The sequence below is a fragment of the Amblyomma mixtum genome, chromosome 1 (assembly GCF_055824585.1).
Source record: "Amblyomma mixtum isolate Tamu chromosome 1, ASM5582458v1, whole genome shotgun sequence".
NCBI lineage: Eukaryota > Metazoa > Arthropoda > Arachnida > Ixodida > Ixodidae > Amblyomma > Amblyomma mixtum.
The window spans coordinates 279,033,985-279,054,065 of NC_143012.1; the positions used below are offsets into that span (position 1 = coordinate 279,033,985).

General features: G+C 45.9%; 1 protein-coding gene across 1 annotated transcript in view; it reads left to right on the top strand.

The window, feature by feature from the left end:
- Window positions 1-16,119, top strand: part of Tmem131 (Transmembrane protein 131) — a 75,847-nt gene extending 59,728 nt beyond the window's left edge. Inside the window, exons 34-36 of the mRNA XM_089566140.1 lie at window positions 2,783-3,051; window positions 11,183-11,425; window positions 12,999-16,119. Coding sequence (XP_089422266.1) covers window positions 2,783-3,051; window positions 11,183-11,425; window positions 12,999-13,232 — 746 coding nt within the window. The 3' untranslated portion in view covers window positions 13,233-16,119. The remainder of the gene's footprint in view (window positions 1-2,782; window positions 3,052-11,182; window positions 11,426-12,998) is intronic.
- The last annotated feature ends 3,962 nt before the right edge of the window (window positions 16,120-20,081 follow it).

Below are 20,081 nucleotides of genomic sequence, written 5' to 3' on the forward strand. Positions count from 1 at the left end.
GTATGAGAAATTAGCATGGTGATAACTATTTTTTTGCTATTCTGCCAAATGGTGCAGTGTGCAAAGTTTGTCTGAAGTACCAAGACATAGTAGGTCCTCTAGGATACTCAGGGTATCAACAGCCTCTCATCCCCATTCCTTGTAAAAAGAAAGCATAGTGTGGAGCACGCCCACAGCATAATCTAAAAGGAGCATAGGCTCTGGGATAACATGAAAGCTGACATGTTGGTCCGCGACACATGTGCGACAAAAATAAAGAAATTGGCATAGTGCAGTACAAAAAAAGCATCTCATCAAACTTTCTCAACTGATAGTCATAGCAGTGAGCGTGGTGCCCACTTCGGTTTCACGCAGTTCGTTTGGACAGCAGCATTACTCATGCTGTAATGGTCAGTCTTGCCAGTCACTCACTCGCCACCATCACCCCATTTGCACATGCAAGCTCCGCTGCATGTCCAAATTCACCAAAGCACAGCCAAATTCTTCCAAATTAATGAGAATTTGATGGGACCGGACAGTGTGTCTCAACCAGTTTTCTTAATTAACGGTGGTCAAGTTAATGAGATTTTAATGTACTGTAAATGGCATTGCTCAATTCATACCACAGCGTCATGTACAACCGAATCTTCCTACAGTTGCTCGTAAACTTAGCCAGAGATACTGTTATACTGTGGCCATTTCATGCCAGATGTTTAGAGAGTGCCGACAATTCCTTGCAGATTTTTCTTGCAAAATCCATGCCATTTTATTTAACTGCTTAGAATCTTGCGTGAAAACATTTTTGCTGATGAAAATTTCAGTCTTTCGAACTTTGCAGGATTGCACAAGTGTGTGGTTATAAATAAATTTATTAACACTTTTTTACTTGCCACCATTAAACTTGATTGATGGTTTATGATAATCATTTGGTAAGTTACAGGATCAGTAAAGATTACTGTAAAGAATTTCTTCTTTTTCATGTATCTATGAAAATGGCCATACTGACAGTTAATTTGTGGACCCTTTTATTGTCGGTCATGTTATTAACGGTCATTTTATTAACTTCAAGTGGGAGACACAACTCTTAAAATTGTAAAAAAAATGCGAAAATTTTGATTTTTCAAAAATAGAGTACATTGAATCCAAATATGCCAAAGTACCTACCTGCAAAGTTTCAAGGTCTCATTCAACCTCTAACTTCTAAAAAATCGACATAGTTGACGCCTCCAAAGCTCCGAAATGGCAAGTAAGGAGCAAAATGCTGCAGCACTTCGCACCTTTCACTGTCCGCGACCGTGTCCCCGATGGCTAGCACGCCTCCAAATGGCTGGCACACGCATTCCAGATGGTTTTCTCAGCTCTGTGGAAGTTTTCGTTACGTTTTTTACGGTGAAATTTTAATTATTCTTATGCCGTTGAATTCAGAAAGAACTGAACTCTGGAGCTATGCCTTCTTTTTTTTTTTTTTATGGCCGGGTTGAACATATCAAATTTGTTGAAGAATGATGTCACCTAACTATATTTGGTAATTATGAAGCTTCGACATAATTGAATATTTTCATGCAATGATATATTTCAATAAGAATATGCATAGCATAGCTCTGTATGGCAGGTCTTTGGCTACAGCTGCATTTCGATCGGAACCTAAAAAGGTTGATAGAAATTGTCTTAAGGACCCATAAGAAATTAGCTAATTAGGCTTGAGTTATTTTCTCATAATATGAGAAGTAGTTGAGATACACTAAAACTAATTATATTTTTGAAAACAGGAGGAAGAAATACATACACATGCCTAATTTCATTATATCTCTGATAAAAAAATTACATTTTAAGACGTGCACCTCCCCTTACGTTAATTATATCCATTCCTGATACTATTCAGAGGAAGTGAAAAATTATAGCTAGTATGCAAGAAGTCTGTTTCGGTTCACTTCTAGGTCCCGTTTGCATGCTGATCAGGTCCCACCAGCAAATTTGGTAGCTTAAGACATTTAGCAGAGCACTGTAATTGGTACTCTTTTTAAAAGGATCATGACAGTTATGTTGTGTGTGGTGACTCCCCAAGTTTTATTGCTTAGCACTAGATGCTGTTGCGGCCACTTCATGCTGGCTCTTAGGCCCGTATTGTAACTTCTATACATCAAAGAACTCAGTGTGCTCACCACTTGGCTAAAGGAGTGAAAGTGGTTGCTGCTCTCATTATCATTAGTAATCAAAAGTGCAGTGGTCTCGCTGCATCGTCTGTGTCTCTGGCATAGAAAGCGTGAGTCTCACCGCTGTTGCAGACACCACTTTTTTAACCAAATCGCGACACAGTGAGAAACAAAATTATATGTGCTGTTAGAATCATCCCGGTAAAATAAATTGTGAAGCTCAAATCACAACACTTGTGCTGTAAATATAATTTTGCTTGTTATTAGTAAAAGCAAATAAATTTTTTGTTGGTGTCTTTGAGTGCAACTGCTTTGCACTGTGTCAACCTCTAAGTCGCTTTCACATCGCAAACCATTGCTGCACATCTGGTGTGCCTCCAATACAGTCCATACTGCGCCCTGTCTGCAGTATCAAATGCCATACAGCAAGGAATAGTGTCACCAAATCGGAAAGCACTTCGGTTGCAAAGCATGCCCCACGGTTCTTCTTACAATGTCTTGCTCTGCATCTAAGTGCCACATCGCCTTCAGTGAGCACTTTGACGGATCAGAGTTAGAATATGGGCCCATACTGTCACCGGTGGGGTTGGCGGGCGTTTTTTCTGTGGGCAGTACACTTAGTGAATAATGCACTCATCCCCCCCCCCCAGACATGGCTGCCGCCTTTTCACCTGGCAACCTGCGGCCAAGTGGTGCATCATACCCCGTGCCATCTTCCGATGCCACGTACTCTCCATGGTCAACACCAAGGGCCCCTGCCTCCGACTTTCCATCACCCTGGAAAAGCGTGCCTGTTAGCACACCACCCAGCATGGCCTCCAAGAGCCAATGGGGCATCCTGGACATGAGGGCACAGACTGAGGGCGACCGCTGGGCACCCAGCCCTCTTCAGCACCCCATCGGACCTGGCGATGGCACGGTGAGACAAGCGACCCCATGCACATCAATGCCTGGATGGGCCTGAATGGGCCGGAATGATGGTGCCCATGGCAGACGCGGTTTACTTTTATTTTTTTTGCAGCATCCTGTTACAGTAAAAGCTTGTTAATTCGAACGGCACAGGGACACCAGCACAGTTCGAATTATGGGGGATGCGGAAATTAAAACTATCTTCATTATTTATGCATGAAATGTTACCAAACTTTGCAGAGATGTGCAGCTTTTTGAGCTGAGTTCAGAACTGCAGTATAATTTACACTAGCCGGTACAGTTGTTGAGGAATTACGATTAACACTCTTGTAAACTCATCACTGGGGCATTACATACTGTATTTACTTGCATAATGAACCCACTTTTTCCCAGAAAAGTTGACGTGAATTTGGAGGGGAGGGTTTATTACGTGGTAAAAAATGTTCCAACAGGTTTTCTTCTTTTTCAAGAGTCGAAATTTCATAGCATACGTCCACCCGCCTGCTTATTGGCCTGCCCATCGGTACACCCATCTGTCCCTCTGTCCGTCATTAACAAAAGCACGCGGTCACCCGCGTTCACGTCGCCAGTGTTTAGCATTGTTTGCTTTGAAACTTGTTGGCTATATCACGGTGCGATCCAACAATTCTGCGACCATTTGCATCAAGATAAAGTGAACATGCGGAACACTTGCCCTGAAGGTCAGGTGCATTTATTTGCCTGAGATTATAAAAGTTTGCGGGATGGTTACGAGTGCATAATCGAATGTTGAAGAGTTGGGTGTGGTGTGAGAGGGCTTAGTCATTTTCTCGCCCCCTCTCAAGCTCGCCAAATTGCATGGGGGTCTGAAAGTCCTGTTTCCTCAGTAGCATTTCAGTGTAGAGGAATTTTATATCTTTCTGGTTTAAACCACTACACTCCCCTCTGACGCTCGACTGTTTGCCAGTTTTCTAAGCTGCACAGCTAGCTGTGCAGCAGTGCGCCAAGCAAGCCACCGCTGCCAGCGCTCCTGTCAAAGGTGCACAGCATCTTGGCATTCTGCCAAGTTTGCTGCAATCTATTGAATGAAACATAATGCAGAGGGCACTGCAAACATCTGAGAAAGCTCCAGTTAGTTTTACACATGTCGCAGTGTCGTGCACAGTCATGGTTGCCATGGTTTCGGAGTACTGGAGGCACGGGAGACGCCTGATTCACTGCATCTCGGCTCAGGTCATGCCATCCATCATTCAACAACAAAAGCTAACACAGCAAACTACTGAATTCTTAGAGATCGGTGCTGCCTACAAGCAGTGGTCAGGCACAAATCTCTGAGGTCATAGTTGCCTGCTAGCATGGGGGAGAGGCTTCTTGTTCACCTCTAAGTTGGTTCACCATTCCTCCCTGGCCCCACACGCCAGATTTACCCTCTCCAAATCTACTTTGAAGAGGGATGCAGCCTTGCAGTCGCATTGCTTGGTTGGCTGTGTGCCCAGGCAACACCACCTTGACGCTGAAGGCCTCCCCATGGTGGGTTGGTGTCACCCAAGTGAGGCTGCCCTGAACACCACTTTCATCACGCCTGACCATTCGCCTAGAGTTGCTCATACAAAACATGACAGTGTGCAGCATTTTCTATATTCTTTTCAATATATTATTTGTCTTGTAATTAGGCTGACCTTTTCGGCATTGCAGAGGCAGGGTGGAAATGCTAAATTAAAATTTACACAAGCTTCCATACCTGGACATGGCAGCAGAACGGGAACAAACGCTTGTGTAAATAGCAGCAAGAGCTACGTTAGCAAATGATTAGAACTAATTAAGTGGTGTATTAGCCCACCCCTCATAAAATGACCCAGAAGGCCTTTGAAGAATGCATAAATAAATAAAATAAGCATGGAAATGTGAGCAGATCAGTACTTCTGTGCGGATTTCATAATGACACAGCATCACCTTGCGCCTCTGCCACTGCAAAGACCACATTCTGCATTTGTGAAGGTGATAGCAACGCAACAGTCGATTCCACAACAGTTCACCCCGACAGCACTACCTCCCTCTCCTCTGTGGTGTATGCGGCTCCCATGTGTGCGCCTTGCTATTCCGGGGATAGCGAAGAAATCAAATTTATCGACGTCAGCCATTAAGCAACTGACACTGTCCATGCTCCACTTCGAATATTGGGACTGTACTCACGTCTATACGGATGGCTCAGTAACCTCTACTAGTTCTGCTTGCGCCGTGGTCATTCCTGCGCGACAGACTCAAATTCAACAACAAATTTCGCATCGGACTACCTCTACTGGAGCAGAATTGGCCGCGCTTCTTGCGGCAGTACAGTATTTCTCACAACAATCGCCTCAAAAATGGGCTGTTTTCTGTGATTCAAAAGCTGCCCTACAATGTCTTCAATCTGCCTTGAGACATAGCGACCATGAGCAACTTGTAGCGGAGATACGATATCTGCACCACCAGGCAATCGAACAGGATCGTGAAATCATCTTCCAGTGGGTACCAGGCCATAGCGGCATTCTAGGTAACGCCTTAGCTGACGATGCTGCTTGATTGGCTCACGATACAACCAACACTGTCCGCATACCACTGACAAGAGCTGACGCAGCAAGGCACCTTCAGCTGCTTGCCCGAGACGTGACTGTGCAGTCGTGGTCTACCCCTGGAGGTTGGACACCCCGCTCGCACCACTTTGACCTCTTGCTTCAACTTCATATACCATTCGGCATCCCCCGCGGTGATACTATGCTGTTGTGCTGCCTGTGGCTGGGAGCAGCGTTCACAAACGCCTATTCCAATCTCATCGCAATGGCAGACTCTCCAGCGTGTAAGCAGTGCGGTTGTGATGAAACGACCGGACACCTCCTCTGTGACCGCCCTCGTTTTGAGCGAGAGCGCGGTTTCCTGATTGCTACTCTGTACTGCTTGGACTCGCGTCCTCTAACAGAGTCCAACGTTCTGGGGCCTTGGACATAACCTTCCTCCCAAAGTAAAGCGGTGAAAGCACTCCTGGGATTCTTAAGGGACTCGGGGTTGTATTCCCATCTATAATCTTTAAGTTTTCAGTGCGCGCCCTCTGTCCCCGTGACGTAATGGTTGCTGGACACTTGGAAAACTCATTTCATTGCCGCTCTTTTTTTCCTTTTTTCCCCTTTGTTCCCCTCCCCAAGGGTAGGGTAGCCAACTGGGCATCGCTTGGTTAACCTCCCTGCCTTCTCGTCCATTTCTCTCTCTCTCTTTCATAATTACACAATAGCAGGAAGGCATAGTACACTCTAAACTGAAGGGAGTAAAAAGGGAGTAAAGCTGTCCTCTAGCGTGCTCCCTCTTATGAAAGGGTGTGCGCTACAGGACAACTTTACTCCTTTTTTACTCCCATATAGGCATATTTGTACTTTCAGTGTAGCTGCGATTTTCAGAGCCCTAATCTCTGGGCAGCATAGCCCACCAGTGGACCCCTAAATTTTCTTGGGCGCGATGTGACTCCGTCTTATTGAAACTGGCAACAGATGGTAATAGCAACCTAGCTTGTGTTTTTTTCCGGAGGCTCTTTGAAAAACGTGAGCTGTCCCACTGTTTCATCACACCACTTATTATTCGTGCCACACAGTGTGAATATACGATGTGCGAATAGTGGTTTTTTGGTTCGGAGTGAACAGTAATTTTCTTCGAATAATTTCATAGCAAATACAGTCACCGACTGATTTTTCGGACTCGGCGGGACCCGAAAAATGGTCCGAATAATCAAACAGTCCGAAAAATTCGTGAACTTAAAAAAATAAACTTTTCTGCGAAAAACCGGCTTTGAAAATCGCGAAAATCCGCCTACAAGCGATAATATTAGACGCTATCTGAGTCATAGCCATGTTTTCTTCATGTCTGTACCTTATCACATCATGACACCAGATAGTGCGAGGCGGCCGCAGTCATGCCACGAATGAATACACTCGCTGCGCGAAGCAAGAACTGTCAGTTTGCATGGGGCAATGACGTTCGCAAAGACTGAGAGATAACCCACGGGAAGATGCGAGCAGAAGCGAACACCTCTGAATGCAGTCCCACCTCCCCCTCACTACTACCACGTTTGCTGCCCCGCACCGCAGGGTGTGTCGTCCAAGCCGCGGTGGACACTGCAGCTGTCCCGCTGTCCCATTGTCCTGTTTTCAGTGCGATCGCGCGCTCTTTGTAGGCCATCTCGAATGGCAACAATGGAGAACAAATTGCCAAGCCTATCCAAGCCAGTCTGATTGTGCCCGCCTTGCCGATTTCGTTTAAATCCAAGGTGGTGCCTCTCACGGTGGCGGGGAACGGATTGTTTGTGACAGCGATGCCTGCTCGCGTCTATATTAGGCTGAATCAACAAACTTTCGGTTAACGATCATCACAATATTGTTGGCGTCTATTTTAGTCCGAAAATTCGAACTTTTAGACTCCACAAAGTCCGAACTATCGGTCGTGAAAATGTGCACGTTTCTGTGAGGTACACGACGGTTCCTCAGCGAAGTCCGAAATATCGTGCTAGTCCGAATTATTGGAGTCCGAAAAATCAGTCGGCTACTGCATTTCTAATACTTCTGGCGCACAAGAAAGGTTGAACGACACAATAGGCATTTTCAAAATTGTATTTCTCAAACCCATAAGGCCACCACATGAAAGAAAAAAAAGCAAGAATACATTTAAACTTTGTCACATTCATTGAAGCTGTTTCGACTTTCTGCAAAAGTGGCTATCAAAATTAGGGAAGCCAGCCAACAAGTGGCACCAACGTATCTATGGGATGTGATACCTATATGTAAGCCCTGCAATTGCGATTGCGTATTTGTGCAGCTGTTACTTTTAAGCGGTGACCCCCACAGTGAGTCCCCACCGCCTAACCTTAGAAATAGAAGACAAACACTCGTCAATCCCAATAAAACATACGACCTACTTTATTCACAGGTGTCGCAAATAACAGTGGCGTGCATGGCATCGAGTTCGAACACTTGGCGGACGAACAAACAGGGCAAACACTGTTGCAATTCCTCGCATGGCTCAAAAATAGTAACTTTGATTGTTTTCAAGACGAGCACCATACAAGATGTGGACAGGAAGTTTTTTGTGTTGATTATGATCTGTGCTGGATCACTGCAGCATACTGCTCTGCACAGTGATATACAGTTGAATCCCGCCACAACGAAATCGGCGGGGCGGACGAAAAATTTCGCTGTCGCGGAATTTCGTTGTCGAGAAATTACAGACGAGTCGGCTGATCCCGGGCTGGCGTTGCATATGTCTCCTCGCCCAACGCCGCCTCTCCTCCTCCTCTTCTCTTCTCGCCCAACGCCGCCTCTCCTCCTCCTCTTCTCTTCTCGCTCAACGCCGGCTCTCCTCCTCCTCTTCTCTTCTCGCCCAACGCCGCCTCTCCTCCTCCTCTTCTCCATTCCTTCTTTCACCACCTCCTCTACTTGCCTCCTCCCCCACATCGTTTCGAGAGCCGTCGGGCCTCATCGCATCTGCACCGCTGCGTGCTACCACGGCGCTCTCGCGGGCTTGCTGCCGCCGGCGGCGACATCCTAGGAATTCAGCAGAGCAGAGACGCGACGAGACCACGCTAAACGGTGCACACACAAAGGAAGAAATGGTGAAGCGGAGTGGGCTTCTTCCTGCACTCTCGCGTTTTCCTTTTTTTTTTTTTTTTCTCCGACAGGACACGAAGCTCCGCCCACCGATGGCTCCGCCCACCGGTCCACACAGACTGCCTGAAAAGGCCGATTCACACGACGGACCGTTCGCCCGCGGCCCGCGCACTACGTGTGCATACGTCAGCACTTTGAGGGGCGCGCTGTCGGCCGCCATCCATCCATGCATCCAGCGCGCCTCTCAAAGTGCTGACGTATGCACACGTAGTGCGCGGGCCGCGGGCGAACGGTCCGTCGTGTGAATCGGCCTAAACGCGCTCGGTGCCTAGCAGACGACGCGGCCACGGAGGACGCGGCCGGAAACGCTAGCAGATGGCGTGCGCTGGCGCATTTTACACGCGCTTTCGAGGAGCCCCTCTTCGCTTGGAGGCCGCGAACGCTTACCAGCCAACACCGCTAGCAAGTGATCATGACGCGCTTTCGTGCTTGACAGGAAACCGCGAGCACCATGACAGCGAGCTACATCAATCGAAGAAGCCCAGCAAAGAGCCAATGAGCGGGGCGTGACGTCACTTCAAAAATCACGTGGGCATCTCGAGAAAAAAAAAAAAAGCACACGAGGGTGTGCGCGAGGAGGATGTGCGATTGAGTGCGCGTACCCCCCCCCCAAACAGTCTGCGATGCAAAAAAATTAACGGCGGGAACGGGAAAGTCGCTCTTCAGCACTCAACTTCTGAAGAAAGACAAGACGGAGGGGCCACTCACCCGCGAAAATTCGCAAAAAAAATTCGTAGAAGCGAACACGTGCTCGCAAAGTACTTCGTTTTTGAGGAAATTTTAATACATTAAGTCCTATGGGGGTTTCACGGGGAATGCAAATTACTTCGTTGTGGCGAAAATTTCGTTGAAGCGGCGTTCGTTGTACCGGGATTCAACTGTACCTGTATGGGTGGTTGGGATCTGGACGTGTGAATAGCTATGCATAGGCCGTCTGTGTACGAAAATTTTATTGTTTTTTTTTGCGGCCCAAAGATGCGGCCCAAAGTGGACAGCCAGATGCCATTGCAGTCAAGCGGTTTTTTTTTTAGCTGTCACATTCCTTTATGCCACCCATGTTACTTACCTTGCAGTAGAAATGCTTGTATATTCATCACAGAGGAAGCTAGCACACAAGGGCACATTTTTCTGTTTGTCAATCTTCTCAATAGAGACCACTCATTCACACACGATACGTTTCACATTCCTTGCTTCACGTGGGATAGGTCTGGTTGCAAATTACTTTGCTCGCTTGTGGCGTATTCCTTACATCCAGAGACGCACAGTACACGCATTCATCCACCACAACAACCACAGTGTTGGCAGAGGATGCTTGACGACAAAAGAACACTGGACAAGAGAGCATATGTACACGAAACGACATAACCTGCTCCGGTGTTCCTTGTTTTTGCCCTGGAGCAGTGTGTTGCTCGACCTTTTGTCGATCTCACTGTGGTGACGTCACGCCTGTGGAAAGGGGCTCAGGGAGAGGCCTCCGATCCTGGTGGTGTTGGCCCAGGCTGCCCTGGTGCAGCGGCACATAGTTCAAAATTATTAGTGGCGGAACCGATTTGCGTTCGAATTAACAGGCTATGTTTACAAAGGCTTCAATGGAGCGTGGATGGACTAAGCTGCACTGTTCGAATCATCCAGAAGTTCGAATTAGTGAAGTTCGAATCGGTGAGCTTTCAATGTATAGACTGACCTTGTTTTTGTTTCTCGTAGTGTAGTTCCACCTTGTATCTTCCTCCTGCGAGATATTTGTAGTGTTTGAGCATCTGGAACAGCTTCGTGTCCTCTTTCAGCTCACCTCTGCTCCAAGAGCAAGCTTTCAAAATGAACGTAGCCCAACTAGCCCAGCTTTCCATCCTACTACAGCAAATTATATAGGCTCTTCCATGGAGAGTTGGTAAGGAGAGGTGTTGCCATGTGGTTTGACCTTTTTCTTGTTTTTGTTGAACAAATCATCACTGGTGGGTGAGGACAGGCAGTCCGGTGTACTTGTACATTTTATGTTTCTGTTTTTCTAAATGGCTGCTGCTTTTTGTTGTTGTTGTTGTTGTTGTTGTTGTTAAATGTTCGTAAGTGGGCAGAGGAGGGGCAGGAAGGTATCAACCACCACCCTTACTTTCTCTTTGAATCTGCCAACAGTGAAACTCTTTCATCAGTCCCCACCGCCCCCCTCCTTGTGATGCCCAACTGGCCCCTTAAGGTATTTCAAATAATCAGTCACTTGGCTGCATTCCTTCTAATGGCAGGACAGCAAGCTTTTAATTCAGAATATTGTAGCTGTAGTTTGTGTGTTTTACGAAGTGAAATATGTTCACGTAGTTCCCGTGATGAGACCGCGTGCATGTGTGAAGCAGTAACGTGCAGGTCTAGCACTTTATTATCGTTTTTTGGTGGCCAGTGTGCCATGATTTGGACAACGTGGGGGAGCCAGCTTAACAAATTATGACAGGGCTCTGATGTAACCTCGGAATGCTGCTTGTGTTCCAGAACCACTTCTGGGAACCAGCAGCGACGCCGCCTGCTCCAGCTGCACCGGTTCCCTCCTCTGTGTGGGGATCTAACTGGTGGAGCACCGGTGTGGCATTGCCATCTGCGACTGGAACTTTGTCACCGAGCAGCGGCGGGCCTCATGGGGACACATCGCCAACTGAGTCCATGGCCAACATGGTGCAGTCTTTAGGAATGGACTCCCCAGATGTCAGCTTGGACCCAGCCATGTGTTTTGACCCTGTAAGTTACTTGCTGCTGTGTGTTTTGGATTTCGGAAGTAACCTAAGATTTTCACAGACTACCGGCGGCTTAGTGGCTTGAGCATCCACCTTGTATGCACAAGACGGGGGTTCGGTCTCCAGTGCCGTCGGAGGCTCAATTATTTTGCAGTGATAGCATTAGAAGCCTCATTGGGGGAAAAAAAAACAGAAAAAAGCGGTGTTACGTAACTTCCAGCTGGCAGGTGGAATTTCTAGGTGGCAGGTGGTGTACAGGAGGAGCAACCTGGGTCTGCAAGTCCCATCACTCGTGTCTGGCAAAGGCACCAGCAGCTTCGAAAGCTATCACATTGCCTACACATTATGCAGTTAGGTGTCCCTATGAATTATTTGCAGTGCTATGTAGGATTAGCTTGATGAAGTACGTGCCGCATGTACCACCTTTACGGGCACCCTTGTGGCAGCCATTGGAACTGCATAGGGGATACTGCGTGACTTCCAGCTGTCAGTGCATTCATAGCCAATGCACTTGCACGTAATTTTTCTTTGATGTGAATCCTGGGCTGTTCTGTGGGGATGGCAACAGAGCTCAGAAACAATGTAGCTGGGGATGTAACATGGCACACGAAGCTTGCAGTGGCCATAGATGCAAGTTCTTTGAATTGCCTTACAAGCTTGGCAAAATAACATGCACATAGCAGAGGCAAGTGCCTATCAAAGGCTCTAAGCAATGGGGCGCGCTTGAAAGGTTGAGTAACAAACAGCTATGTGGGATTTACATAAGGTCTCTTTTTTTTTTTTGTGATAACATGCATTCCAGTAGGCAGCCCTTTACTTGATGTGTCCAGGCACATGTAGCCACTCCCATCCTGGCAGCTTTGCATCTCGTGACTAGATTTTCACATAGACTTGTTCTTTCAAAGAACATGTCTGTCAAAGGCAGGTGTCACATCACTCATCTGAGCAGAAACTTCGTGTGTGGTTGGCTTAGCATATTGATCAGCAAAAGCTGATTGGCATTGACTGATTGTCCCTCCACTTTCCACAGTAGCCACCTGCTAGGCTAGGTTGTCATCCACCTTCAGGTTGTGCATTCCTCCGCCCGAGTCAGTATCTCCTCCGTCTACAGTGGCCAGATGGCAGGCAATGTACACGACACTACTATGCCGGACACCGCCTTTTCTTCACGGTGGGGCTTCTAATACTAATGCTTTAAAAACTGACAGGGAGCAGCTGACTGAGCACCAGATGTGGTTAAGCTACGCTTTGGTGAACTGACGGAAAGCACCAGATGTGGCTCACCTCCACTTTGGTGGACTAGGCTTACTAGCCCTCCAGAGAGGTGTACCAACATTTTTGTGTTACCTTTATTTGCTACAGATGTTGAACAGAAAAGTTGCACCATCTGGCATCATTCTGATGGGTGTGTTTATTTTGCATCTTCCTGCAAATGATTTTGCTGTCATGGCTCTGGTTTTGCTGTTCTTTTCGTGCACAGTTTCTTTTCCAAGTGTGGAAAGCTGTTGCTTGGAAATCCTAAAACTGCAGCATATGCAGAGCTTGTCTCATCATCTTCCGTCTCTCTCTTTTTCCAGCTAAGTACTGGCGGTCTTGGCACAGGGCTTTCGCACAGCATTTGGACCCAACAGCAGCCAACTGGCATATCTCGTCCATGGAACTACAGCCTATTTCAGGACAGTGCCCCGATGCCGACGTCATTGACCCATGCGTCATCAAGCAGTGGCAGCGGCACTGGTGGAAGCAGCAACAGCACAAACAGTAAGAGCCCGCAGGCCCCCTTGGGGTGGCAAGACAAAAGGTCCTTTTGAACAGAAGAGAGGAAACAACGCCCACCGCTTCCCAGCGCACACAAACTCCCCAGCAATACTTTCACAATGAGTATTTTGTGTCTTGGCACAGAGTTGTTCTGTTCCCGCTCCTGTCATGTTTCTGTTTGTTTGTACCTCCCTGTTGTGAGACTGACCGTAGACAACTTGCAACCGAGTCCTCGAGACTGGGCTACAAGGCTTGATCAGAAACTGCACATATGCTTTTGAATCGCCAGGATGTTGTGCAACTGGTGTTATTGGTTGAAGCAAGGTCTGTTTTATCGTGCCACATCTGCTTGTTCATGCCCTGAGTAACGCACCATGTGAAGGCTATGCACCATGTTCGGAAACTACACTGCACCAAATTTACATGTGCAAGCCTTGTTCACCATAGCTGCCCTTGAGTGAAGCACTGTTTGTCGTTTGTAGGAGTCCTGTGCATTGTTTGCTGTCTTAGAAAAGAGCACTAAGTGAAATGAAAGAATCCTGCACAAGACATTGCATTAAATCAGTTGGCGGTGTATGTATACAACGCCCTTCTCAGTAGGAAGCTGTAATGTGGATGCCATCATTTTAACATTGGCAGCCCCATGGTTTGTGCCATTTTCTGAGCTTTGTTTATTTCATTAGTGATGCTTAGATTTGAGGGTGAAAAGTGCACTCTTAGTGCAACCTATTTGAGTTGCCTGGTTTTTTTATTGCGCCAAATGTAAGCATAGCAAGCCAGCACCTAGATTTAATTCTATGGCTCGTATGCTACATACGTTGGTAGCCATGTAGAGAAATGACAATTACGGCTTCAGGCACTTGCTTTTTAGGAAGTATTGTTGTATTATTTTTGGATTGTCGAGCTGGGTGAATGAACATGGTTCATTCTAACCCTCAGTGCCCATCATTGTCTCTTTTTTGTGTGTGTGTGTGTGTTCATTGAGATTTGAACTTGATGGCATGTCCTTGTACAGCAGCAGTGTCTTACCTCTTTCTCTTCTTGGGAGCCCACCACATGTAGTTTAGCTACAGGTTCAAGATTGGTCACTTTCAGCAATTCAGCAGCTCAAATTTTTCTAAAGCATGAAACATATGCTGATGTTGGAAGCAGTGTTGGTTGCTTGATTGCTTCCATGAGGAAAAAACAAAAGTTCTGCTGCCTGCGCTGGTTGATACTTATCAAAGTGCATGTACGCGTGTACCATTCGTCTGGTGCTTGCTGTAATTGTATCCTTACATGCAGTAATACAGTGATGCAGACATGCCAGTACTGCTGTCGTAGTAATTCATTGCCGCAAAAATCTAATTCACTGAAGTGGCTGCAGACAAGTTCTGATTGCATTCCTTTACGTGCCCCAACTCAGAGGAGTGCTTGTTACTGAGTGAAAGGTGAATAAGCATGACATGGCCAGCATTGCTCTGTAGCTGTGCTTTTAATCGAACGAGATTCTGAAATTGCATGTAAATATAACTTGCAGTAGGCTTTATAAGAAAGAAATATGTTCGCATCCCTTGAGTTTTGAGTACTGGCACCCTTACTTCTTTTTTCCTTAAAACTAGAGGTGTTTTTTTTTTAATGCATACCTCAGTTGTTGCTAGTCAAGGTTCACTAAATCTTTGAAAAGAAATGTTGTTTGCTGTAGAAATTCTAGTTTATCAAGTATCCTTAGTGCAGTTCCTTAGTGTACAGTTGCACCTCTTACAAATTTGCATTTTTGTGTGTGTGTGTGTGTGTGTTGTGTTTGTATGTGATGTAGCAATGTTGCCAGTGCAGTCCATCTGGTGTGAAAGTTATAGGCTTGGTTTCTGTCCTATTGCATTGCACTACTTTTATATTGTTTGTTTTTGTTTGTTTGTTTGTTTTTTTAATGCAGAGAGGATCGGGGCCACGCAGGGCTGGTAATTCAAAAGCCTCGATTCGAAGAAGTATATTTCGCACAAACTTCTGCAGTCATAATTTTGCTGGTTTCATTATTAGGGCATTCCTGAAGGAAGTATCAACCAAGCCTGAATCTATGATTGCGCCGTGTGTGAATTGACCTCCCCTCTTGTTATTCCTTCACCACCTGCGTGCATACCTTCCCAAGGAACGAGATTTCTCTCATCCTTTCCTCGTTCTCTTGTAAAAGACATTGTGGTCATGATGTTGTGATGCCTTGATTATCAAAAAGATAATAATCATATCATTATGAAGAAAACAAAAACAAATTTCAAGTCATTTGTGCCCACTGGTCTGCAAAGCTTCAACTGCTGACATGTTTTATTGCTGTTTTGAACAGACTAATTTATTTTTATCATTTCGGATTGTATGAATCGTTACAGCTTCTGCCAAAGCAGTGTGCAGAGAAGTTTTTAGCATTGAGACAGTTATGACATTTCATGTAGTTGCGTGTTAAAACAAACAACAAAAAAACTTGAAGGAGCAGATACTTTATGCGTTTAGTTAGCACCCTGGGAGGTGCATTCACATTGAGGCTCCTTGGCCATGTTGTAAAGCACTGCCAAATACAGCTGTGTTTTTGTTGATGCTGCAAGAAGCATTGCTTGCACAGCATGCTATGGAGCTATCCTACTTAACTGTGTTGTCTTTTATGTTCTCTGTGTAGCGGTGGGCTTGCAAGGCCATGCAGACCCTTTGTGTGAGCATTGTTTGTGCTGGAGTGGATTTATGTGTGCTTAATGCTGTGTTAGAGCAGACGTGACCTGTTCCCGTGTTTTAAGAAAAATGCAAAATTACTATGCCTGCTTGGCTGCTGCGGTTGGCTAACAGGTTGACACTGCCGCCTGCTGTGCTGTTGCCACCCGAGTGTTTCAGAGTTCCTTTTCACAAACTGAGAGGAGTTTCTATCAGAGCTTCGTTATTGGCTCATAGAAATAAAGAGAGCCTGTCACCACTCTCCTCTGGGTTTTTGTCTTACTTTCTCAGAGTTCTTGTGTGCACTGCTTAAAGTAATTGCTAGCTGCGAGTCTTCTAACAATGGCTGCGAGAAGCATTGGCACTGGTGGAGGTACACTTTAGTGGACAGTGATCAGATTAGCCTAATGATCTGTCTTTCAGGCTACCCGAAATGAGGTTGATGTTACGCAAAACGCATTCGTACACACAGTATTCGGAGGCAGCATATGACACCTTTGTCCTTAAGAAAGGTATCATGACTCTTGTAGCACACTGCGCTGATGCTGTGCTGCACCATGGTCCAAGTACATTGAACGAGCTCAGTGTACAGTTTTATGCGATAGCATTGCTGTGGAAAGCCAGCATTGTCCGGTGACCGGTGCCGCACCTATGGAAGAAACTAAAGGAATAGTTTATGGGGATTTAACGTCCCAAAGTACCTTGGGCTATGAGAGACGCCGTAGTGGAGGGCTCCGGAAATTTCAACCACCTGGGGTTCTTTAACGTGCACTGACATCATACAGTACATGGGCCTCTAGAATTTCGGCTCCATTGAAATGTGACTACCATGACCGAGAACAAGCCCGCGTCTGTCAGGTCAGCAGCCAAGTGCAATAACCATGGAGCCACCGGAGCGGCTGAAACTAAAGAAATAACCTCATAGCCAGGTAACAGGATATGAACCTGTGGTGGCACGAACAGACCACTGCGTCATTGCACAGCTTAGCTTCCCCCTGTGCTTGGAATGTCTTCTTCGTCAACCACCCGCATTCAAACGTGTTATACTGCCAGTCTCTCGCCCTGTGGCTTGAAAGCCGTGCACATGCAAGCGCCATCAGACGAGCATGCAGCAAGCCATATGAAACTGCAAGAGATTAGAAACAGTGAAATTCAATATAAAGACCCTATCGCATTGGGATCGGGTAATGGTAACTAAGCGATCTACAGATTTTTGTTGGAGACCCAGTGCAAGAAGCATTGAGATGCAATTGGAGCTACGATGTAAGAATTCTGCCCATGTGAACCATGCTGTGGCATCAAAACTGGTGAGTCGAGAAGCTTAACTCTTTTGTTTTTTTTTTCCAATTGCAAGTTTCATGCAAAAGAAAGAATTAAGACCTACTTTGACATCACAATGTCTCAACAAGGCTGCTTTTCTATGCCATCATCATAAGGAGTTCGTATTGGGCACGAGGACATATGGCACGGCATCATCTAGCATCAGTGCCACCGCGACAGTAAATGGCCCCGCCTGCTACTTCTCACCAATCTGTCTGCTTTGGTGATGCATATGTTATATCACATTCTCTCTTTTAATAAGCACCTATTTTTTGGCATTTACAGTGACCAGTTTTATGCGATAATGGCTGTCAGTATCAACATGGATGTTATATGCATGTTGCTCAACCATGAGTACCCATGACTGCCATCTGTTACTAATTTCATGTAGTGCTGCAACTGCTGGGTTTTTAAAAATCGCAGGCAACCCTCTGTAGTACAGCTGATGCATTTTGACGCTGGCTTAATTCTTTCTTTCTGCACTACATCCAACTGTATGTATTTATGTGGAATACTTTAAGTGTTATTAAAAAATGGCATGGGAGTTCTGTATAATAGCGGTTTGGTTCAGTGGCCAAGCGTGTTCTTGCTTTAAGTAACTTCATGGATACGTGGTAACCTGCGCAAAGACTCCTCTCGTAGTACACATCAGCTGAAGTGTTACCTTACCTTTTTGTGAAGGGTGTTGCAGGCCCATTTATGAAAAGGTTGCTGTAATGGTAGTGCTATTAGCCCTAAAACTGATTTGATTATAACCTAAGAGGGTATGTGATTGGTGGTGCTCAACAGGAAGTGGGGAGAAATTGTGGTGATTTATCTGCAAACATGGGTACTATTTCTTGTTGGTCTTTAAATTACAGTAAATTTAAAGCAAAGCGGGACGCCACTGGCAGAAATTCCGCACATTTTTATTCAGTTCAGAGAGGTTGGATATTTGCAAAGGACAATAGATTTTCGCATAGGTTCACATCCACGACTTTTGCGGTCATGCTGCGGTGGCAAAAACCACTGTTTAGTAAATACTACTACAACTCCATACAATTTTTCTTGGTAAAAATTAATTTTTTGCATCTTTGTGGCTATGTTTATGCTTGTTCAATAGCAGAAGAGTAGGGGCGTGCAAATACTCCTTTTTCCAAACTGAATCGAATAGACCAGTGTAGTTTTGCTACCTAATCGAATACAAATTGAATATTTTCACAAATATTGCTCAGGTGGTCGAAATTTCCGGAGCCCTCCACTACGGCGTCTCTCGTAGCCTTAGTCGCTTTGGGACGTTAAACCCCATAAACCAACCAACCAACAAATATTTGCTACTTTTGCGAATGTTCAATGAGCAAGTCTGAGAAACAACCAAGTGCTGCTGTTGCAGTTGTAGCTTTATTTGCTAAAAAATGCAACACTGATCTCCATTTGGGGGGGGGGTGTCGCAGCATGAAGTCAATGTATTAACTGTCATTGTCAGGTCATGCTCATAAGAAAAGTACCTTTTGCTGTTGATAATGGAAGACAATAAACTAGCGCCACATCTTTTTGCATGACACGGGCGAGAGATTTTTGCATATGAGTGAGGCACAGTGACCTCCGAGGTCGGGCATAAAGGCTGGGTTTCCTGAACCCTGCGGCATCGTCCAATTTCTGAGGCCATGTATGACAATTACGAGCTCCGCCACGCGAATGGACCACACCGTGGAGCTTGGGATGGAGGTTTCAGCTTCATTCCAATCGTGGCAGCATGGTAACACATTATATCGTGTATGGCCCATGTTTTTAGATTATAGCCATGGAAGGAGGAGAAGGTAAACTTTATTAAAGGAGAGGTTTTAGGCGCAGGTTCAGGTGGTGTTCCCTCCCCGTGGTGGGCTCCTCTTCTAGGCCAGACGACAGGTGGCCGACCAACGATGACCAACGATGTCGTTCGGCGACCCCTTTAACCCACTTCGTGACTCGGAGTTGAACCTCCGGGTCCAAGCTGAGCAGCACGGCCTCCCACTGCAGACTCTTCGATGGCTTGTCTTTATCACATGAGTATAAGATGTGTGATGTGTCTGCCTTTTGGTGTCCGCAGAGAGAACAGACGGAGCTGAACTGCTCGGGGAACCATTTGGAGTAAATGTGCGGATTAAAGAAATGTGTCCATTTGGAGCTGTCGCCAACTGACTTGTGTTTTACTTGGAGATCTATGGGGTTCCGGGAAGATTTGTCTGTCTTTCTTGAATTGGGTCGTAATTTCTTCGTAGGACGTCACTTGCTCCTTGGCCGACCCAAGCTTATACAGCAAGCTTTATTCGAGCTTCGCGCCAATTATTCGAAAAGTATTCGAAAACTTGGGGTTGATTCATTTCAGATAATTTTGAACATACATTGTTTGATTCGTTTTAATAACTATTTCATTTATCAGTATTTTTTAGCTTATAAAAGCTCAGTTTCCAATGAAAGTAGGCTTTGTCTCGGACTGTCTCACACATCGGGGAACATCCAAGCTATTAACAAATTAACTCTATGATCTGAACCGAGCAGCGCCCGCCATGAGAGAAGGGACGAAGGAGGGAGTGAAAGAAGATGAAATGAGGTGCCATATGTGAGCCCCACAATAATTTTGGCCACCCAGTTGATACTCTGGCCCTTTCAGTGGTGACATTTTTGCTGCAGCTTTAAGTACATTTACTGCTGAAAAGAATTTGAGTGAAGTGGAAGTTGGACTATGGTTAGGCATGACTTTGATGGGAGGCTTAGCGCGACTGCACGACAAACCAATTAAGGACGGAGGGACGAGCTATACGACTGAAAGAACTGAAACTGAAAATACGTGCTAGAAAAATCGTCGTGCATACCGAGCTATCCATCAATTGAAAAGGCGGTCAAATAACAATGGATAAAGACCAGAGCTTTGAACCAAGATAATC